This window comes from Eucalyptus grandis, chromosome 6, assembly GCF_016545825.1.
Source record: "Eucalyptus grandis isolate ANBG69807.140 chromosome 6, ASM1654582v1, whole genome shotgun sequence".
Taxonomy (NCBI): Eukaryota; Viridiplantae; Streptophyta; class Magnoliopsida; order Myrtales; family Myrtaceae; genus Eucalyptus; species Eucalyptus grandis.
Window position 1 is genome coordinate 55,299,970 of NC_052617.1, and position 24,327 is coordinate 55,324,296.

The following is a 24,327-nucleotide window of genomic DNA, read 5'->3' on the forward strand; positions in this document are numbered from 1 at the left end:
GGGAAACACATATACGTAGAAAGATACCAATATCTCAAGATTGAAGTACATGGCTGATAAAGCATGGACAGAATATTTCTAAAACAACTAATTTGGGTATTTTTGTAAGAAGCTATTTTCTTGATATAATAGTAAACCCTAGTAAAAAGCTAAAGCAAATTAACGAGAAATCAAAAAGAGATAATATAGTCATCACTGATACTAGTAAATTGAAGGGTGCATGAATCTAGTATATTGTTTCTGGGCACTTCATCAACATTATTCTGCAACACGCGTATAAAGGAAAATAAAGGGATTGCGATGTCTCATATCATAAAAATTTGGACTAAGACAACTAAATGCATCTTCATCTCGGTGATAAGAGTGACTGATCCTCCTGCACTGAAGTCATCTCTACCTGTGCTTCCAATTGCATTGACATCGGAATCACACTCGAAACATAGATAGATCCAGTTCTAATGCGATTGATCACTTCTTCATTTTGTCGGGCGACTGTGGGATTTCGTAGTGATCGTGCTTGCTCCAATTCCATCGCCACTTCCTTCATTGTAGGCCTGTACCTTCCATGAAGTTCTAAGCATCTTTTCGCCAAGTTGGACACCGCAATAATTTCTTCGTTCTCACCATGGTCTAATACCTCCTTATCAAGAACATCGAACAAGCGATTCTGTTGCATCGAAATGATGAAGTACGAGGCTAGATTTCTGTCCTCTTCTGCCCTTAGTTGAGAAATTGGCTTTTCTCCGGTTAGTAGCTCAACAAGGACAACCCCAAAGCTATAGACATCACTCTTGTGGGTAAATTGACTTGTTTGGTAGTATTCAGGGTCCAAGTATCCGAAGGTTCCTCGCACCATTGTGGTCAAGTGTGTTTGGTCTATGGAAATCAATTTGGAAGCTCCAAAATCCGCCACTTTGGCTCTATATTTTCACCCAAAGTATATTTGATGACTTGATATCACGATGATAAATCGGTACGGCCGCATCGTAGTGCAAATATGAAAGAGCCCCGGCGACTTCACTGGCAATTCTTAATCTCATTTCCCACGAGATGGGAAATTCTTCGTCTGGGTCATGAAGATAGCGATAGAGAGTTCCATTAGGGACAAATTCATATACCAGAAGAGGGACTTCACTCTCCAAACAAAATCCTAATAGCTTGACCACATTTCTATGATTGATTTCAGAGAGAATAACAATTTCACTGACGAACTGTTCGACTTGTCTGCATCAATAATATTGGATTTCTTGACCGCAATGATCGTTCCGTCTATCAACATTCCCTTGTAAACAGTTCCTTGACCACCTTGACCCAATATTCGATTCTCATTGAAATGATCCGTAGCCATGTCTAACTCTAATGAGGCGAATAACTTGCCTTTGTCCACATGATTGTCTTCAATAGAAGATAGACGTTTTTGCAACAGAAATCCGCCATTACGTTCGAAGAATTTTCGCTTGCGTTTTGCTTCACGCCTTCTTTTGATGTATTTGTTCAACCACCAACAAAGCAAAAGCAACACTATGGCTCCGGTACCCGTGCCAGCCCCTGTGTCCCAAAAAGTCAACGGAATAGCTATGTAACCAATTTCCTCTTCATCGTCAACAAATTAGTTTCCACTAATTTAACAAGTGCTTTTAAGATTTGAAGAGAGTGAGCCAAAAAGGAGGATTAGCTCAACAAAATAAATCAAAAATATTATGCATCATTTATGGGTGAGAAACAAAGATACAATCAAATTGTTGAAGGCATAGATTATGAAATTACAAATAAGATTATCCAAGAAGTCCTAAATTTATCAAACGGTAGTTAATTCAATCATAAACATTTTAATTGTTTCAATTTAGTCCTAAACATTTTGATGATTTGCCAATTTAGTTCTAAACTTTTTAAAAATTTGTCAATTTAGTCCTTCCAACCAATTTTGGCTGAAAATCACTAACCATCCTATATGACATGACTAGTGCTAATGTTAACAATTTTTGCAAATTTTTTTAATTCTATGATTTTTTTTTTTGCTTTATTTGATTTTTCCTTTTTCCTTTTCCATTTTCTCTCTATCGATCACGAGCGAGGTCAACAGTCACTAGCCTTTGGTCAGGGACACATATGCTTGGGTCGCCGAGGGCGAGCCGTGCCAGCCTAGGCCCAAGCTGCCCCCGCTCGAAGCCGATGACCTTCACCAACCATCACCGATGCTTGACAATGACCGAGGGAGGGGATAAGGGAAAAAGGAAAAGAGAAGAAAAGAAAAGTTAAAAAAAAAATTAAAGGAAAAAATTGTCCACATCATTGGTCAAAAGAACTAAATTGGCAAATCATCAAAAAGTTTAAGATTTAATTGACATAGTTGAAAGGTTTATGACTAAATTAGTAAATTTTCAAAATGTTTAGGAATAAATTAGCACAATTAAAAGATTTAGAGATGAATTGATCACCGTAGAATCATTTTAGGACTTTTTGGATAAAGTTTAAAGAAAAAAAAACGCACTTGCAAATCCACAGTTCAATCAATCGACTTCTTTCAACAAAAAAAAGAAATAAAACAAAACAAAATTAATCACCTTCTTAATTCTACTGCTTACTTCATTTGAGAAATGAGGACTCTAGAAAAAGAAGCAATTGTGCATGTACTTGGGAACGCAGTGAGGAAGGGCGGGGTTTACGCCCGCCCCCCCCCCCCCCCGCCGCGACTTAAAACTAGTAAAGTTGTCCATGCGCACCTCATGCCTCATGCAGTACAAATTTCTATATCCCGTCACCATTATCCCGATAATGTCAAGTTTTAAGGAAAAAAATCGATTAGCACAATTCATAATTTTAAGAAGATAGAAACGACATAAAGGATAGGGACAAAAGAAAACGTCATAGGTAGTGAAAAAATAATAGTGATGTGATAAAATTGTGTAAATATCTGAAGCTAATGGTGTGCCAAATTTGGGATTACCGTCAAAGTTAGTGTTCTATTTTGGCCTTTTTGAAATCTCAAGTTCTCAACCCATAAACCACGGGGTTCGCCCCAGTGGCCACCCTTCCAACTTGGAAGGGGGAGGTGGGGGGTTCAAATCCCCACCTTCTCGGGGGGCTTGGGGTGGGGACGATTTCATTTCAAGAGTGGGTTTCGACTCCCACGCCTTACAATGAGGCAAATCAAAAGTCTGAGAGTGTGTGTTAGAATAGGATTAGAGTAAGACCGACCAAAAAAAAAAAGAAGAAATCTCAGCCCATAATTGGGTCAATCTCTACAGTTTGTGCAGTGTTGAGCTATGCTTAACTATGTAAAGGTTTCACAGTGAAATGTGGAAAGAACATATCCAATAGCACTTAAACTAGGAAATCTTTAGGGAGAATAGAGAACGAACAAAAGGACAAGAGGGCTAGGCAAATCCATTCCTCGCCATGGCCTGTATGCGAAGCATATATATTTTGCTAAATCTCGGCCACAAAGTCCATGGGTGTTGCATTTTGACTAATTTTATTTGGGACTATGAAGTAAGCGTTTGGGAAATTTGATTGTTGATGAATAGAGAAGTAGTAATTTTTATGTGTTGTGACAGTCACTGTCCTTAATATATTATTTGCTCTCATTATTATTATTGTCAAATTTAAAGTAAATATACCTCCAGGATATACAATAAAGTCATGGAAAAATGACTTCATCAGTTACTCAATTTCTCTTAGATTTCACCTTAAATATGTTAAAGTTGCACATATGAAAAAGAGAAGAAGAGAAAGTTCTAAATAAGTATTTATGGACAGTTGTGGTTATTATAAATAATATATATGAATTTGTCTCTACTCACAGACAATCACTCAACACATCTATTGAGAATAAGTACCTTATCCAAACCATCACCACTCTTCATGTCAAGACTAACTTCATTTCATAACTATCCATTGCCTCTTTTTAGGATTAATTCATCTCTTTTCATAACCAAGAGTCATGTCTTCTCTTCACTCAAAGTCACATCTTATCTTAACCAAGAGACACATTTTTTATGATAACAAACTATTTTAACAATCCTGACTTAATTTGTTATTTACACAAATTTACATAAATTCATACATACAAGAAAGTATATGTTAAGATATGAATCTTCAATTAATGTAAAAAATTGCCACATCAGCGTTTGTCGGTCGGCTGTCTCCTGCCGGTGTCCACGTCAGCGCCGACCGGCCAATTTTGGCCGAATGAATTGAATTGGCATAATTATAAAAGGTTTAAGACTAAATTGGCCCAAAAAAGTTTAGAACTGAATTGGCATAATTATAAAAGGTTTAGGACTAAATTGACCAAATCAATGAGCCATCCATGGTTCTAGATTCAATGATATAGAAGCACCAATCTTGCTACATATGCACTCTTTATGGTCATCTTGACAAATTCAATGATGCCTACTGGTGGGTCCACGCGAGAATAGTTTTTAATAACAAGTATGGAACATCACGTAACTATGGCAAAGTCATAGGATAGCAATCACAATGTGAATACAATTCATGGAAAATGTTTTCACATTGACCCAATATCATCGAGTCTTCTATGGCCAAAGATGCTCTAAACATTGTCAAGAGTGAAATCTAGCCTTTAAATTTTAAGATAGCTACTTGAATTAGAACCAATTTGATGCTTAATCTCTTTCGCATAGAAATTTCAGTCGAAAGGGTAGAGATAGTTTTGTTGTAAACTTACTCCAAGAAAGCAAAATACACAGGAAAATCAGGCTAAATATATGAATAGTATTTTCTCGTAAAACACATCAAATTGAAATCATCACCCAAAAAAGCTAAATAGTCAGAATGAGCTTACCAACCAAAATGATCACCAAATGTGATGATTTAGGATTAGCAATGCATCCTGATCCATCTCCACCCTTCTTGCCATCACCATGGTAACCCTTTGGGCATGAGCATGTATAACTTCCCTCGGTGTTATGGCAAATTCCGTCACACGGGTTCTTCTCTGGATCAGCACATTCATTAATATCTGCAAAAATTAAAGGCACATTAAATGGAAACTCCAAGAGAAAAAGAAAGAACAATAGCATCAAAATATCATTAAGCATTCAGAATATATACCGACCTACACAGCCAAGGTATGGATTCCCCTCATACCCAGAAGAGCAATTACATCGGTAACCGGGTACATCGGGAAAATCAAAGCACTCGCTTTGCGCCTTACAAGCAAAGCTCGCTAGGTCCTTCGCTGCTTCGCCACAAGTCTCATTCCAAACGGCCCAGTCGAGCACCGAGGGGACCACCGTGTTCTTCATGCCACTAAGATCCTCCCTACTGAAATTGAAGGACTTCTCTTCGGCTAAGAATGCATAACTGCAAGGATTGAAGCTCCACACGTCGGTGTGGTTCTTCAGGCTGGCCACACTGCCATTATAATTAAGGATCATCTCCGGTATAGTGGTCTGGCAACACCCGATGCCATCGCATGCCCCATCGGTCACGTCGTCAATCCCGGTGCACACCGAGAGGCAGCCGCTCGAGAATCCGTTCCCTTTGGATCCCGCGATCACGGCAACCGTGTCGCACCCGATGGCCGTGAACTTGTTCTTGGTGTTAGAGAAAGGGAACGCCGGGAGGTTGGTGTAGGCGTAAGTGCGCGGCTGTTGGTGTACGCCGGACTCAGTGTAGCAGTCCATGCCGATGTAGGTGTGGATGCGGAGCTCGCCGTCGAGTGATATGTTGAGGACTTCGATGTTGGTATCCCACAAGTAGGGCTTGGGGGTGGAGGCGGCGGTGACGTTGCAGTGGATGGAGAAGTTCTCGTTCAAGTAGCAACCGTCTCCGATGCCGAAGGGGTAAGGCACGGCGACGTCTCCGCAAGTTTCTTGGCAGTTGGGAGATACAGTTTGAGAAGATGATAATGACGATGATATCAGTAATAACTGTTCGACCACTAACAACATCCTCATTATCTCCAAAGGATTCCACTCTGAACCCCAACCCATGGCTCTCTCTCTCTCTCTCTCTGTAAATTTGGTGTATCATGGAAATGGATCGCGCGTGTTCTTATAACAAAGGAACGCGTTCGCTCATTGACAAAGCGCAGCCTTGAAGTTTCTCATGTTCTTGTTTGAGAAAAAAAAGAGAGAAGGGAAATTCCACTTCACGCCCTCGAAAACAATGCGATGTCGTTTGCGCTTTTCACCTAACGCCGTTTTACTCCTCAAAATTTGTCTAATTTACTCATGCAGTTTGAAAATGTAAATTTGTTAACCTCGACTTCTATAACAACAAATAGGAGAAGTTTTTACTACGGTGTGGAGATTTTTCTTCTTCTTTTTTTTTTTTTTTTTTTTTGTTTTCTTTGTCTTCTTCGGGTTCTGTTGGCTAGGCAAGGAAAAGCAGTCTGGAATTTATTTGCTTAGGCTATGGTGAATTAGGGTAAAGCGAACTTATTTCCACCAATTTAGGGACTAAATTGTCACAGATTTGGGTACAAGAGGAGGGTTTGACTTTCCCATAAAACGTGGGTGGCAAATTGACGTTTTTCTTATGTAAGATAAAACGCGGATCGACTTGGACATGACCCTTTCTCATTTTGGCCGCTCTCTAAAAAAGTCTTCTAAGGCGGGCAAATTGCCCGATTCAATTGGTCAAAGATTCCATAAAAAAAAAAAGGCTCTCTAGAAAAGTCTTCTAAGGCGGGCAAATTGCCCGATTCAATTGGTCAAAGATTCCGTCAAAAGTTAAAAAAAAAAAAAAAAAAAAAAAAAGCGCACTCTCTCTCTCTCTCTCTCTCTCTCTCTCTCTCGACACACTAGAGAGGTGGGTAATGGGCCAAGCCAGGGCATGGCCCGGCACGACTGGGACGCGCCAGGCATGAACCCGTTTTAAACAAGGCCATGCTTCATTTTGGGCTTAGATGGGGTCAGGCCTAAGGGCCCTAATGAGCTAATACAGGCTCAACAACTTTTTTGATTGGTGGGGCCACATGGCCCAACCTTTAAGAAATTTTGGATTTTTTTAGAATTTTTCTTATCCCTGCAGAGCAAGTTTCTTTGCCTTATCACTATTCTCGCGACTACTCGGATTTCTCTACCATTCCATCCCACCCCCCACGCTAATATCAATTTTTAAGATTTCCATGAGCATGATTCATGATTGTAAGAAGATAAAAACGGCGTATAGAGTAAAAGAATAAACAAATGCGTCACAAGAAATCAAAAGATGACAACGCTTTGCTGGAATTGCATAAATATTTAGGCTACATTTGATAGTTAGGATAAAATTTAAGAATTTATTATATTTTGCATTTATTGTCTACGCAAAATAAGATAAAGTCGAGATATAAATGGTATAGACCGGATAAAATTATCTTATGGGGAGGTAGAGTAAAGGTTGATAGGATTTTTAATATCGATAATAAGAAAGTTATTTTTTCTCGAATAACAAACTTCTTAAATTAACAAAATTAAAATTTTATTTTAATATAATTAATATTTGAATTCTAATATAAGAAATTCAAATATAAAATATAAAAATTCAGTTATTTTCATTTAATCTTATTTTTATTTATAAATTCGAGTTTAATTCTATTTTATAATATAGATTCAATAAATAAATTTAAATATATACTTATATTTATTATATATTTTAGGTGTTTTAATATTTTAGGTATATTAGTATAATTTACCATTTAGTAAACTTTTATTAGAGAATGACGGAAGGGGACGAAAGAAATAAAAAAAGAAATTAATTAAAAAGGAGAGGAAAATAAAATAAAATAAAGTAGGCAAGAACGTTGTGAGAGATTTTTACTATCTATGTTTGTAATATTTTTGATATAATGTGAACATATTTGACTTTATTACTGCAATCATCAAACAATAGATATGATAAAGCAAAACTCCTGAATTTCATATTATATTTTATCCAGTCCTATCATAACTAGAAATTTGGATGACTAGACATAGCATTAGAGCTTACAGCGTGTCGGATTTGGGATAGCTATAAAAAAAATTAGCATTTTAGTTTGACACGTTTGAGAGTTAGGGAAATTGGGTAATCTCTAAATTGCATGCGAAATTAAGTTGTGCTTTTGTATATAAAGTTTTCACAGTTATATGAGGAAAGAATACAAGAAATAACACTTGAACTGGAATATCTTTAAGGTTTGCTATGATGCAAGAAGGTGGTTGACCAACTTACAATTCCACGATATACTTATACGATTAATAGCACCGAAGAAGACGCAAATTACAATTTAGCCGGTGCAGATATTATTGTTCACAATGTGACCTCTGGTGAAGGAAAATGTATTCACATTTACACAAAACCCAAGGTCACCAAGTCAATAGATGATCTTAGAGTAACATTGAACTGAGTGAAGTTAATCTATTTTTGGATTTTAAGATAGCTCAATTGTGGTGTAATTAGTAACGCGTGATGTGCTTACTGCATTGGATAATCTCATTTATCTTTTGCATAGAAACTTTTTTCTTTATCAGATTGCATAGAAACTTCGGTGATTAGAATACACCAAGTAAAATGTGAATATTTAATTTCTCCTAAACCAAAATAAAATTAAGTCATGAATTCTCAAAATAAGCTAGGATAGTATGTCTCTTGAGTCAGGAACTCCAAGTAAAATGAAAGAACTAACCAACCAAAATCTTCATTAAATGTGATGGATTAGCAATGCATCCTTATCTATCTCCACCACCATTCTTGCCATCATCATGACAACCGCTTGGGCATGATTGTGTATAAACTCCTTCAACATTATGGCAAATCCCTCAACTGGGTTCTTCTCTAGATCCACACGTTCATCAATATTAACACAAACTAAGCCCGCACATCAAATGTATCTAGTTTTCTCAGGCCATATGAATATAAAGGACAAGTTCAAGAATGTGCGGTGCAACTGGTGTTCTTGGTGCACATGTAGCTCTTGCCTTTCTTTTTTGACGTCCTCGCGTGTTTTATCCCTTATCCCAGTCGAGAACTAGAGCCCAACTCTTTAAATTTAAGCTGCGAAAGTGTTAGAAAATAGTAAAATTGGTTTTGTGTTTTGATTAGCTTATTTGTCTTTTAATTGTTTTTTGGCTATGTGTAAGCAAGAGTTAGTCGGTTTGTAAACCGTCAAAGAAACGTGTGCTACAGCACCACGTCTCTCTAAGCCGCCGGAGAAGAAAAATCATGAAGAAAGTACAAGTATCTTGCGCATAACAATAAAATATTATTATACTTGCTGCTGGAGATCTCAAGAAGTACGAAGGAAGGTGAACTTGTGGCTTGCAACTTGGACTTGAAGGAAACGCAGCCCACAATTTTTGATTGCCAAGAAGAAAAGTTCAACTTTAACTCTTGCATGTCTAAAGTCCAGGCGGTGAAGTGCTTATAGATATGGGGTTATGTTAGTTTTTTTTAGGTGTGTGAGAGAGTAAGATTTTAGAGAGAGTTTTAAGCTTAGCAAAGTTAGTGTGTGTACTCTCTTAAGCCTTTACAAAGGCATATTGTGTAATATAATCTCTCTTTGTGTGTGTACTCTCTCCCTCCAAGTCCTTTTGGTTCCAACAATTGGTATCGAGCTAGCAGTGGCATCCACTAGTTACGTTCAGTTGCAACTTCCAAAGTTGAACGGAAAAAATTACAACAACTGGTCCGTCCGGATGAAGGTTCTATTCAGGTCCCAAGATTTGTGGAACCAGGTGGAGAATGGCTACACCGAAGTAGCTGATGCTGAAGAATTCAATGCTTTGAGGAAGGAGGAGAAAGAAGCGTTGGTGGAATCTCGAAAGAAAGATCAGAAAGCATTATATGCGATCTTTCAAGCCATGGAGGAGACGATATTTGAAAAAATATCGAGTGCTGAGACAGCGAAAGAAGCGTGGGATATATTGCAAAAATCCTACAAAGGTGATGATCGTGTCAGGCGGGTGCGGCTCCAAACACTTCGAGGAGATTTTGAGTCTTTACGCATGAATGACTCTGAATCTATCTCGGCTTACTTTGATCGTGTACAAACCATCGTTAACCAATTGAGGGTTAATGGTGAAGAGCTCCAAGATGTACGAGTCGTAGATAAAATCTTGAGGTCTTTGACTGAAAGATTTGACTACGTGGTTGCGGCGATCAAAGAAGGCCAAGATATATCAACCATGACGTTGGAGAGGTTGATGGGTTCATTATGTTCGCATGAGCAAAGAATGAACCAGAAGTCTATCGGTTGAATTCGAGCAAGCACTTTGCAGAGTCGGGTCACTCAATCAAATCGAGGAGGTCATCATGGTGGCCGAGGTCGTGGAGGTGCCAGGTAGAGGTGGAAATTTGAATTCCACTAAAAGATATAAAACACGTGACAAATCAAAAGTCAAGTGTTTTAAGCATGTAACAAATTCGGACATTACAAATCCGAATGTCGAGCAAACAGGGGGGCAAGAGCAGCTAGAATATGTGCATGCTTTGATGCAAATGAAGGCGTGGTGTTAGCATGCCAAATGGATGACTCAAGTACCATGGACACAAAAATTTGGTACCTTGATACTGGGTGCAGCAATCACATGTGTGGTCAAAGGAGCTATTTTCGGTTAGATGAGACGGTTCGTGGTGAAGTCAACTTCGGGAATAAATCCAAAATTCTCGTGATGGGCAAAGGTAACATTGATATCAACTCAAAAGATGGTACTAATGTTACTATTGTGACGTTTACTTTGTGCCGGGACTCTTTGGAATTTGCTGAGTGTTGGGCAACTATCCGAAAAAGCCACAAATTTAACATTGAAAATGGTGTGTGCACCATTAGAGGCGCAAACAATAAGTTGATTACAACGACACAGATGACGAAGAACCGGATGTTTCCTCTATCCCTTCAGACGAAGACTCTATTGAGTTTCCAAGTAATGATAAAAGACAGCAAGTGGCTATGGCATCTTCGGTTCGGTCATCTAAATTTTCGTGGACTTAAATTACTAGTCCAGAAAAAGATGGTGACTGGCATGCCCTTGATCGACGCTCCAGACCGCTCATGTGAAGGATGTCTCGTTGGAAAGCAACATCGGAAATCTTTTCCAATTGGGAGAGCTAGAAGAGCCAAGCAACCTCTGGAGTTGGTACATACGGATATCTGTGGCCCTGTTGAGGTGGAATCATTTGGACAAAAAAGGTACACACTGATTTTTGTCGATGATTTTACTAGAAAAACATGGGCTTATTTTTTGAGAGAAAAAAATCCGAAGCTTTTGGCAAATTTAAAGAATTCAAAGTCTATGTTGAGAAAGAGTGGCTTTAATTTAAAGACATTGAGATCGAGATAGAGGTGGAGAGTTTACTTCCAATGAATTTGACAATTATTGTAAAATTCATGGAGTGAAACGTCAGGTTATTTGCTAGCTATACTCCTCAAAGAAAACGGTATAGCAGAAAGAAAGAATATAACAATTTTGAAATGGCAAGAAGTATGCTAAAGGCTAAAGCATTACTGAAGAAGTTTTGGGCAGAAGCCATTGCTTGTGCTGTATTTGTGATGAACATGTGTCCAACAAGGAGTGTTCTTGAAAGAACTCCAGAAGAGGCTTGGAGCGGCAACAAGCCAGATGTTTCGTTCCTACGGGTATTTGGGTGTGTAGCATATCCCCATATACCGGACGAACGAAGAAAAAAGTTGGAAGATAAAAGCGAGAAGTGCATTTTCATTGGATATAGTAATGTGACTAAGGGTTATAAGCTATATAATCCTATCACGGAGAAGATAATTATTAAAGGGGATGTCCAATTTTTGAAGATGAAGCCTGGACTGGAATCAAAAGGCTGACCCCGAGAAAGACATTACTATGGAAGATGAACCATTGGTGAGGGAGACCGAAGAATCTTCAATTGAAGATCCATCACTTTCACCTGATAGTTCATCCTCCTCACCAACAACGACTGCAGAACCATTGATTCGTCGTTCACAACGACTGCAGAAGACGCTAGTAAAATTCAAGGATTATGTGGTCACAAGAGTTGATCATAATGACAGTGACGAAATCACTGATGAAACAATGGTAAACTTTTGTTTATTTACCGAATGTGACCCCATATCCTATGATGATGCAGCAACAGATGAGAAGTGGAACCAAGCAATGGATGAAGAAATCCACTCCATTGAAAAGAATGACACGTGGGTGCTAACTTCTTTACCACCCGGTAAGAAGCCTATAGGTGTCAAGTGGGTGTACAAAACGAGTGCAAACCCAACGGTCGGGTGGACCATTACAAAGCTAGACTGGTGGTGAAAGGCTACAAGCAAAAGCCAGGTATTGATTATTTTGAAGTATTTGCACCAAAGGGGCTCGAATGGATACCATTCGAATGATCTTGGCACTTGCGGCTCGGTACAGTTGGAAAATCCATCAAATGGATGTGAAATTGGCATTCTTTAATGGTTTTCTCGATGAGGAAGTATATGTGGAGCAACCACAAGGTTATGTGAAGAAAGGGCGTGAAAATCAAGTTTATAAACTGAAAAAGCGTTGTATGGGCTAAAAAACGAGGCACCTCGAGCTTGGTACACGAGGATTGATACTTACCTGTTGGAGCATGGCTTTCAAAAGTGCCCTTATGAGCATACACTGTATATCAAGTCAAATACTAACGGCAATATTATAATTGTTTTGCCTTTATGTTGATGATTTGATATTTATAGGAAGCTATGAGAAGATGTTTGCTGAATTCAGGGAGGCCATGACAAGTCAATTTGAGATGACAGATTTGGGATTAATGTCCTATTTTCTGGGCCTTGAAGTGAAGTAGACAAATGAAGGCATATTTGTTTCACAGCAGAAGTATGCTAATGATATTTTGAAGCGATTCAATATGGAAACGCTCAAATCAATTCGAACTCCTGTAGCAGAACGGTTGGAGTTGAAGAAAGAAGAAACCGGTGAATCGGTAAATCCCACTTATTTCAAAAGTATTGTTGGCAGTTTAAGATATTTGGCTACCACTAGGCCATATATAACTTATGGCGTGGGAATTATTAGTCGGTTTATGGAGAAACCATACCAATCACATTTGCAAGCAGCAAAAAGAATTTTAAGGTATGTCGGTGGAACTCGTGATCATGGAATTTTATATTCTTACACCGACAACTTCGGTTAGTGGGGTATACGAGGCTGATTGGGCAGGTGATACTTGAAACACGAAGAGCACTTCGGATATGCATTCTTTCTTGGATCGGAATAATTTCTTGGTCATCAAAGAAACAACAAGTTATTGCACTCTCAACAGCTGACGCGGAATACATTGCAGTATCTTCAGCAGCATGTCAGTGATATGGCTTCAAAGGATGCTTTTTGAGCTTATGCATGAACAAAAAGGTCCTACTAAATTGATGTGTGATAACAAGTTAGCGATTGCATTGGCCAAGAATCCCGTATTTCATGGCAGGAGCAAACATATCGACATCAAGTATCATTATATTCATGAGCTGATTAAAGAATGTGAGATTGAACTTGATTTACGTAAATCAAGACCAGATTGCGAGATATTTTGACAAAACCATTGAAGGCAGATTTGTTCGAGAAATTGAAGACAATGCTTGGTGTCATAGTCTTACAAAATCAATTTTAAGGGAGGCTGTTAGAAAATAGTAAAATTGGTTTTGTGTTTTGATTAGCTTATTTGTCTTTTAATTGTTTTTTGGCTATGTGTAAGCAAGAGTTAGTCGGTTTGTAAACCGTCAAAGAAACGTGTGCTACAGCACCACGTCTCTCTAAGCTGCCGGAGAAGAAAAATCATGAAGAAAGTACAAGTATCTTGGGCACAACAATAAAATATTATTATACTTGCTGCTGGAGATCTCAAGAAGTACGAAGGAAGGTGAACTTGTGGCTTGCAACTTGGACTTGAAGGAAACGCAGCCCACAATTTTTGACTGCCAAGAAGAAAAGTTCAACTTTAACTCTTGCATGTCTGAAGTCCAGGCGGTGAAGTGCTTATAGATATGGGGTTATGTTAGTTTTTTTTAGGTGTGTGAGAGAGTAAGATTTTAGAGAGAGTTTTAAGCTTAGCAAAGTTAGTGTGTGTACTCTCTTAAGCCTTTACAAAGGCATATTGTGTAATATAATCTCTCTTTGTGTGTGTACTCTCTCCCTCCAAGTCCTTTTGGTTCCAACAGAAAGATCACCAACCCAGAAGCCGTAGGCAGGATTGGAAAAGCTCTCAACGGAGATGTCATAGTCGAAGGAATTCCTAGGGATGCTTGTCTCGCAGCAACCTATACCGGAGCACGACCTGTTTGCTGACGTTCGAAATGTTGCTGCACGAAGACATACGCTCCAAAGAGAACTTCCCTCGGCGGTCTACGAAGGATGCTATGTGTTTGCAATCGAGGCGGGGAACTTCTTCTTGGTGCTGGATATCGGGAATTCAGCTAGGGTGAGTTCCGCATAATTCCTCAATGGCCCATCGAGAAGGACAAGCTATTCTTGTCACAAAACGAGCTGCTCTTACTTTTCAAATAATCTCGAGAGAATAGTCTAGGATTCTAGACTTTAAGGAAATGTCTCTCATTCCGTGGGAAAGAAAAGTCTTGTCTTCTCCATACCCAATCAATTTTCGTAGTGTGCGTGCGTGGCAAATTTTTTCATTTGGGGAGTTGATTAAGGCAAAAAATGAAAGTTGATTGGGAAAGGAGAAGAGCTGACCATTTCCTTTTATACGAAGAAAGGGACTTCTTGTTAAACTCTATATTTGAACAATTCCAAAACCTAATATTGCTCCATAACTATTAGTCGTGAAACAACAATGATGGACGAAAGAGGCCAACTAGTTAACAAATTTCATCAGTTGAATGATAAGAAAGCATAATAACCATAAAAATTTATCTCTACAATATTCCAAGATTTCTATTAGGGCGTTTGAATCTTAAAATAGAACAAAACATCACGTATTGGCTTTTCTAATATACTCAAAACAAATTATATATTTTGAAGACTATTAAGGATCATCATATCTATCCGATCGTATATTTAATTTGCGCACTTCAAAAATTTCAAAAAAAAAATTCTGTTTAATAAAAGTCAAATTGTGAGAGCAAATAGTAAAATGCACTCAAAACATTGTGCACAATTCCACTTACATCTCCGAAAAGACTTTAATAAAGACATGTCATTTTCTACCAGGTTTAAGGCACCAAATTCCTTAAATTAGCTTACTTGCTCAAAACAGCTTTAAACTCATTGAGACACTAGGCTCCCACTATTAAATAAACTAGCAAGATGGAGGTAGGTTGCACAGGTCAACAAATCTTCACATCTATTTAGATTTCCGCTAGAGTTTACATTGAGTTTTACATAAATGGATCCAACCGTATCATGTAGATTTGTCCTCTGATTGAAAGAAGAGAAAATCGAAAAATTGCAATATTGATCGAATCATAATGTAGGCACATGTGATGTTTCGAGCATGCGAAATAATCCAAGTCAATACGAACATGAAAGCATAAAGTAAAAATGAAAATCCTTTCTTTTTTATACGTTTTGTCCATCTGTTGGAAATCTTCACTTTTGCCATATGTCATGCGCGGCTGTTATCGAAATCTTCATGATTAGGTTTTATGTTAGCTTGAAATTGAATGTGGGAATCAATAGTTATAAGAGTTTGTTTGCACCCAAGTTTTGGTTAACAATTTAAATTTTCATTCTCGTAAAAGTACAAAAGTAAAGATGGCGAGAAAATAAATAAATAATAAATAAGAAAGGAAAAAGACCCCAGTCCATTTTCTTCTTTCCTTCGGCTCGTTCCAGGACGGAAGAAGAAGGCGCGGGAAACGGACAACCGAGATTGAGGTCAGACACCGTTCCCAGACGTTGCTGGCCATTTCTGACGCCGTGCATCAGAGCTTCACCCTGCTCCGTTCCTCAGTCGGAAACGAAGTGGCTCAACTCACGTTCGAGATTCCTTCGCTGGTGCCAATCTTCATTGCTGTTGAACGTCCGAGTTTCGTTCCTCGATCTTCGTAGCTTCGCCTTGCTTCACTAATCAAGTATTCTATCTTCACTGTTATGCCCTGTATTGAGGGAGGGAGTAATAGAGCCAAGAGAACATGTCCTAGAATAGGATCGAATTTGATTCAACTCGAATCCACGGCTGTGCTTGTGTACATCTTCGATTGACTTTGTTTGAACTCGATCTCTAATCCAAAGCCATTGTTGTTTTGTTTTCCCCCTTCATCGCCGATTGCATGCACAACATTTTGATAAATGCCTTTGAACACGAAGAAAAAATAGCCTATGATTTTGCCTGAACCCAAGGACGCGTCAACATAGATTGATTAATATCACTTAATTTGTTAGTATTTAGATTTGAGTTCGAATCCAAACACCTCTTTTGTTTCTTTTTGTTCTATGTTCTTGTGTGCTCCTGCATCATTCGATAGCTGATTTCAGCGAGGAATAATGGAGGTAGATCGTATGAGTCTGGACGTCCGCTTCCAGGTCCTTATTGCCTTATTCTTTTTTCATGCCTGTATCTTCCTTGAATCCGTGAAGTGGTGACCCGCGGTGGCCGTCAACACGGTAAAGAATGTCGTTTTTGGCTAAAGAAAAAACAAGCGTGGTTCACTGTGGAAGGTGCTTGAAGAAGAAAACAATGAAGGCGTTTTGATTACACGATGTTACAAAGAAAGATTTAATTAGGTTTAATGAATTTGGGTTTTAGTCGCTTAGTAAGCTTCCGCTCATTTCAGTTTTAAGGTGTTTTAGTTGGAGACTTGGGAATAGAGATTCTGTTTCAAACATATGGTTCTGGGGCCAAGCACCAATATCCGATGGTATTTTGGAAAATATTTTTCGACCTTTTCAAGCAAGAGATCATTTCCTTCAATTTGAGCATAGTTTTTTGTTGATTAGGAAATTTTTTTGTTGACTAATTTTTCTAGGTAAAATGTTTTTTAAAATGAGAAAATTGTTTTTCCGGAAAATATTTTCCACAGTGCAGTTCGGCTACATTCAGAAATGGGCTTAATAAAACACAGTGAAAAGGGGGTTCAAATCAGTCTTCATGAGATTGGGCTTAGGGCTAAACGTTGTTATAATAAAACTAGGCTTGAAGAGCCTGTGTCTAAAAGAGGGCTTTGTGTGACAAATCCCAACTTGTGACCATAGCCCAGACCTACAAAATCCAATGGTGGCTCACATACTGACCGGGCTCAAGGGCCCGACCCATGCTCCTTCTAGTAAATAATAAAAGATAATAATAATAAATAAAATCCAAAAATATAATAAAATAAAAAATGGAAAACTCGATTGGGAAAATAAACCTTGATTTGATCGTTAGGTTAGATTTTAGTATTATAATTAATTTAGTTTCATTTAGATAGTACATACATGGTGTAAGGAAATTCATGATTCTCTAGTTTAGTTTTAAATAGTTTAGTTTATTTAGAGGTGGAACTCAACTTGAACTAAACTTATGGGACTTGCTGTCCTAGAGCTTAATAACAAGGCCATGTTATATTTTTTTGCTTGTCTCATATCGGATTACTTTACTACAATTTACTTTTTTATTCAATCTGTCATTATTATCTTTGATGAGTTAATTGTATTTCTTTTATATTATTTGTCAATGTAGGTTACCATTTTTTTTATGATCAGTTTAGAAACAAAAAATAAAATAAAATTGCATGGGCTCACTAGACAAAATCCTCATAATTTATAATTTGGTAGAAAGACTACTTAGGCGCCTTACTATAAGATAATCAAATTTAGGAACCGAAAGAGCACCGCTTCTTTAATTAGTATAATCAGGCTCCGGATTCTAAATTTCTGATTGTATAGGAAGTGAGGTATATTCTCATTTTTCATTTGGTTTCTATCCAATTCCAATAAGTCAGTAGTGAAGCCAATGTTAACAAGATAAGGGTTTGGGAGAACTACATTGGTCCCCCATTTGACATTATCTTTAAAACCATATGTTTCCTGGTTGTGACGCAGAAAGAGTGTCGTGACAGAGTTTTTGTGCATGGAGTGTGCTTTTTACAATGAGTGCATTTATGTTGGTAGATTGAAACTTCGTATATTTTCCATCTTTAGAGTTGTCAACGAGAAAGGTTGTATAGAGCCAAACATTCGCATACCGTGTGTCTCGCGAAACATTTGCATTCTGTGGATTGATTATTTGTATATTCAATCAGAACTTGAAGATAAATCTTCCCCTACTTCACATTGCAGTAACAATGAAACCCAGCAGTTTCCTAGAGTCTTTCTAATGAACCAATCAGCTAATTCAACTTTGCTAAGAAGTATTACATGCCGCACCGGCATCCTACCTGCCAATTAGCTCATTTTATCATGTGAAAAATAGTTTTGACCAATATTTGCTCTTTATCAAAAACACAAATTCTCGGTTTTTAGATATGCCATATGGCTGCATTCGATACTTCTGTTGTGCCATGAAAAGACCCTCCTTAGGTAAGTGAATACTGAGCCCATAAAATACATATGTTCATCGGACTTTATTTTACTCCATCACTAATTCAAGGAAATATCTTTTATTGGTTGGTTAAAAATATGGATATTATACTTCACAGAGTTAATTAGAAAAAAAGTGTAGATGATGTTTATTTTGTAATTTAGTAAGCACAAGAAGGAATGGAGAAAATATGGCCCTTACCCCACTGATCTTATGGACTAGTAATATAAAGCATAAGTCACCCGATGAAAGACCCAAACGCGAAGCTTATGTCGGTTGGCAATGTGTGGAATTAAATACATGTCATGCGTATAATTGGCACACAAAAATTTCGTTCTAGGCAAAACCATGGAATTGCCCAAGAAAAATATTCAACCAAGTTGGACAAACTATATCCTCGAACTCAAAGACAAGATAGCTCCTAATCTCAAAGACATCACAAACATACGGTAGACGGAAGAGACCATTTTTACATCCGGTTGCTGAGTTATATATAAAAGCCCTCTAAAGCTAAAATACGCACATATATCTATCACAACACACCGAGATATGTATTAGTAACTTAAGTATTCTCATCTCCCACTACTGAATATTGACATGTCATGGTCTTCCATGCTATCCGTGTACCCAGTGTTCATGGGCCCACTAATATCCATACACACATCGGTCTTCTCTCTTGGCAAATGAACCATCTCTTCCTGATTCACATTTGTATGACCGTCTCCAGTAAGGTCAGCCATTGTTCTGAGTCCCTCTAATTCAATTGCTACTTCCTTCATGGTTGGTCTCTCCTCTCCTTTTATTGTCAAGCATCTCTTTGCAAGATTGGAAACTTTCCTCACCTGCTCATTGATTCCTTCATTTGCAATAACTTCCTCAACAATTTGAAACAATTTACCGCTTTCTAGTGATGAAAGAAAGTATATTGCCAAGCTCCTCTCTTCTTCCGGTTGGTCAAATGAAAGTGCCTTCTTCCCTGTCAATAGCTCAACTAGCACGACTCCAAAGCTGTAAACATCACTTTTTTTCTGTCAATTGGCTTGTGTGCAAGTATTCGGGGTCTAAGTATCCCCATGTTCCCTGAACCATAGTGAACAATTGCGTTTGATCAAGTGGGATTAATCTTGAAGCTCTGAAGTCGAAACTTTTGTAGTGTAATTAGCATCCAAAGGATGTTTGCCGACTTGACATCTCGATGGATAATGGGAATGGAAGCTGCCGAGTGCAAGTAAGAGAGGACTCCAGCAGTTTCCGATGCAATTCTCAATCGGGTCTTCCAAGACAATTTTGATGATTTGTTAGGGTTGTGGATGTGATCAAAGAGAGTTCCGTTGTTGACGAATTCGTACACTAACAAAGGCACCTCTGTCTCCAAACAACATCCCAAAAGTTTGACCACGTTTCGATGATTAATTTGAGAAAGCACGATGACTTCATTGATGAACTGTTCAATTTGGCTTCGGTCCACAAACTTGGACTTCTTAATCGCAACTACCAGATTTGTTTTTGGAATAAAAATCCGTTTGGTAAAATTATTTCATTTTTTTATTTCTGAAATAGATTCTTGTTCCAAAATAGATTTGGAATATAAATCGAAATAAAAATTTTCTACTTCTCTAGTTCTGGAATAGAAATGAGAAATAAAAATTCTTCTCATCATGTCCTCCACCGGTCACCGGTTCTTAGCCGCCGCAACTGATCGTCGGTCCGCCACCGTCCGAAAGGAAGAAAATTTGTGTCGTTATCAAACAAATTTCTATTTTTAGAGTAAAAATTTTATATCGTTATCAAACAGTTATTTTTGCTTAGAAATTCATCTAGAAATAGAAATAAAAAAATCTATTTCTCTTCGAGAAATCAATTTTTTTCCAGAATGGTTATCATTCGTGCCCTTTGAATATGAATTAGGATAATGGATTTGGTTAAGCTAATCTATCAAAACGCGCACACAAACACGGAGAGAACTTCCATGGCCTATAAAGAATGTCATCAATTTAACAGGTTTACATCGATGTGAAAGAAATAATAAACTCAAACTAACCACAAGAATAGGTATTTTCTTTTCCCATGGCACAACAATATACTTGTTTATAGTTTTCTAGGTCTTACTCAACCAAATTCGCATCATTTAATGCATGCATGTATAGAGATCTTTTCGTTGAACTAAACATACGTCTAAATAACTCAATGCAAGTCCTGTCTCTATAATCTGCTGTATCCCTTGTGATGACACAAAAATGGGAAGGACCAGTAGCCTAGAAGAAAATTTTGAAAATGGGTTAGTATAACTTCCTCTTTTACTCATGTCATCTTCTTGAATATATGTTGTCAAATCAATAGTAATTAACTCGCTATTTGAATAATATCGTGGTAAATATGGCTTGTGTAACAAATAGAAAAGTTGTATAGGTTGTGCATCACACATAAAAGAAAGATGAAACAACCCATTGAACCATTTCTATCGGTTCTTAGATGCTAATCAAAACACGAGAGAGAAAGGAACAAGTTTGACTTTAAGGAGGAAAAGAGGGGAAAAAAAGAAGAAGAAGCACATGCAGATCCACAATTGAATCAATCACCTTCTTCGTTTTACCTGCTCACTGCATTTAAGAAAAGGGAACCCCAGAAAAAGAAGCAATTGAGCATGTACTTGGGGAATGCAGTGAGGTGGGGCAGGACAAGGGCGGGGTTTACGTCCCCCCATCCCCCGCCCCCAACTTAAAACTACTACCATACCCATTTCATGCCTCATGTAGGACAAGTTTCTTTATCTCATCACCATTCTCGCGATAATATCAAAGTTTAAAAGCAAAAAAAAGATTAAAAAAAAAACAATTCATGATTGTAAGAAGATAGAAATGACGTAAAGAGGAAACGAATGAAAGAATATGCCATAGGCAGGAAAAAAGATAATAATGGCGTGCAAAAATGGTGCAAATATTTTGAGCCAACTGCACGCTAGGTTTGGGATCACTGTCAAAGTTAGTCCTTTATTTTGGCACGCTTGGAAGTTTTGGCCAGAATTGAGTAAAATCCCTACAGTTTGTGCAAAATTAAGCCGTGTTTATTATTTAAAGTTCTCAAGGTTAAATGAGGAGATAACATAGGAAATAACACTTCAAATAGAAAATCTCAGGAGGAGTAAAGAAAGAGTAAAAGGAAAAGAAGGCTAGCCATATGCATTCCTCACATTGGCCTGGACGGGGAGCAGCAAAATATTACCTGGCCCCGAAACCCATTCATCATGCATGGGTTTTCACTCATTATATGGGGCTAAGAAGTAAGGAAGGATATCCTCTTGGATTGATAAAACAGCCATCCCTAAGCTTGCTTCCCCACCAGTTTTCGCCCACACGAGTGCTCGGCAAAGAGCCACCAACCGCTCTTGCGAACAAAAACCTATGCCCCCCCTTTCTTTCTGGAGGTCATGCTGTGAAATTGGAGGATGCTCACCTTTCACGTGACAACAAATCTCTGGTCGCCTGAGACAGGTGACCTCCCCCCAATCGAATACCGAAGGTTGCACACACCGTAAATAGTGGGTTTTCAGACACAGTACTGACAATAATATTCGCGACGTGATTTCAATCGCTGGAAAAAGTTTTTACCTTTACACAAAGCCCAATGTCGCCACATCAAAAGACACTCGAAGAGTACAGATATTGAAGTGAGGAAACTTAATCTATTTTTAAATTTTAAGGAAGCTCAATTGTGATGCACTTAGTAACGTGTAATGAACTCAATGTATCAGATAATATCATTTATCTTCTGCATTGAAACTTCAGTGAGAAGGATATAGAAAGTTTCATTTTGAATTTTTCCAATCAAGGACTGTGGAAGAAAAATTGGGCGAAATTGTGAATAGTTAATTTTCTCCTACAACAAAAAGAAATCAAATTATATATTCTTGAAATAAGCTTAGAACTTACCAACCAAAATTTCCATCAAATATAATGAATTAGTAGTGCACCCTTGTCCATCCCCACTGTCCTTCGTGCCATTACCGTGATAACCCTTTGGGCATAAACATGTATAACTCCCGTCAACATTATGGCATTTTCCTCGGCATGGGTAATTCTCTGGATCCGCACATTCATCTATATCTACGCAAATTAAACACACACATCAAATGTATCTAATCTTCTGAGATCATTTAATAAAAAGGATAAGTTAACATTATGTTATCAACGTACCATGACAACTGGTTGCAAGATAAGGATTGCCTCGGTAGCCTTGTAAACAATTACACTTGTACCCGGATCCATTTTCGGCGTCAGTGCAAGCGGTGTTGTTTTTGCACACGTAGCTCGTCCCATTCTTCTTGGCGTCCTCGCATGTTTGATTTCCTATTGCCGAATCGAGAATTAGAGTGGAAGTATTAAATTTAAGCTGCTTAAGATCGCCAACCGAGAAGTTGTATGAGCCAATTTCTGCGACAAAGGCAGAGATGCAAGGATTGAAATCCACGACATCGGAATGATCCAAAAAGTTCGCAATTCTGATTCCGTAGCCGAAGGAATTCTTAGGGATGCTTGTCTCACAGCAACCAATACCCAAACACGACCCGTTGCTGACATCAGAAACATTGCTGCACCAAGACGTACACCCGAAAGATGACGTCCAATTGAGGTCTTGGAAAAATGCCCACATGTTGCAACCGACGGCGGTGAGCTTGTTCTTAGTGCTGGATATGGGGAACATATTGTTCTTAGTGCTGGATATGGGGAACATAGGTTGGAATAGGACCTTATAACTGGTTGACATACTATTCCCGGAAGAGTCATAGCAGACTTGTGCGGTTGAAACATTTACTCGTATCTCGTGGTCCTCAAGAGAAATGTCAAGTATTTAGAGTTATCACAAATGACTCCAAATGAGGGAGGATCGATGCGGCAATGGGGATCACTGTCGGCCAATCCGAAGGGGTATGGAATAGAGAGGTTTCCGCAAGTACTTCGACATCCAAGCTTCGTCATTGAATCAACAGCTTCTGCCATGTGATTGTGGTATCGACCCAGAAAAGCCCCAATCACCACAACTCTCAGGAGAAGCTTATGAAAGACCATGTTTCTTCCTTCAACCCTCTTCAAATATTCTTTTGTTTTGATGAATTAATTTGATGGGCTCGGGGAATATAAGGAGAAGAAAGATGGCTTTCTTCATTTCTTCTGTTTTTTTTTTTTTTTTTTTTTTTTTTTTTTTTTTTTGTGGGAGAGGGGGGGGAAGGGGACGCCAGCTGGTCCTATCCACTTGCATGAGACGATTCCCTGATGATTGCTCAAGTAACTGTAGCATTGTGAGCCAAAGATTGGCGTACCCTAGTCACAAAATGAGCTGCTCTATCACGTCATAACGGCGAAAATAAACATATTCTCCGTTAGAAATTTCCCCCAAAAAGTTTTAGCTAGATGCAGCATCTATTTTGCACATCGTGTTGTAGAGCTAAGTTAGGACACTTCACAAGAATTAATTTCTTGAATCTGTTTAAAATTTCACAGACCACATGAGCCAAAACTTGAAAATAACAGAAGTTTATGAGGAATCACATTGAACGAAATGTTGAAATTACAATTTAAGATGACAAAAAAATTATAAACAAAAAACATAGGTTCATAATGCAAATTCATATTTTTACCTAGGTCAACATGGTCCGTGAAATTCTCAAAAGTGTCTTTAGTAAAGAGACATGCTGTAGGGTCCACCTTCAAAAGGCACACCAAAATTGACACTTTTTTTTTTATATTGAAATTTCATATGAAACTATTTGAAATTTAACCAATATAGAGATAGCTTTTATAAAGTCTCTTGTCGATATGTTCCTTTTTTAATTCTCTAATAACAACTGTAGAGTAAAGTTATATGACGACAGTATCATTTTTACCTTATTATATTTGGCGAAGAAAACTTCTAACCATTTGG

General features: G+C 38.1%; 1 protein-coding gene, 1 non-coding gene and 1 pseudogene across 2 annotated transcripts; all 3 read right to left on the minus strand.

Annotated features, from left to right (window-relative positions):
- Positions 1-337: 337 nt before the first annotated feature.
- On the minus strand, positions 338-5,957 carry LOC104452338. The gene is made up of 3 exons (XR_005551765.1): positions 5,081-5,957; positions 4,808-4,984; positions 338-1,548 (listed from the first exon to the last, which is right to left on the minus strand). It is a non-coding gene; the product is annotated as a wall-associated receptor kinase 2 (transcript).
- A 13,023-nt stretch (positions 5,958-18,980) lies between these two features.
- Positions 18,981-19,924, minus strand: LOC120294556 (annotated as a pseudogene).
- Positions 19,925-22,326: 2,402 nt separating this feature from the next.
- On the minus strand, positions 22,327-23,474 carry LOC120294557 (wall-associated receptor kinase 2-like). Its single transcript, XM_039314715.1, has 3 exons — positions 23,221-23,474; positions 22,602-23,122; positions 22,327-22,511 (listed from the first exon to the last, which is right to left on the minus strand). The coding sequence occupies exons 1-3, from the start codon at positions 23,472-23,474 to the stop codon at positions 22,327-22,329; spliced, it is 960 nt and encodes a 319-aa protein (XP_039170649.1).
- Between the last annotated feature and the right edge of the window lie 853 nt (positions 23,475-24,327).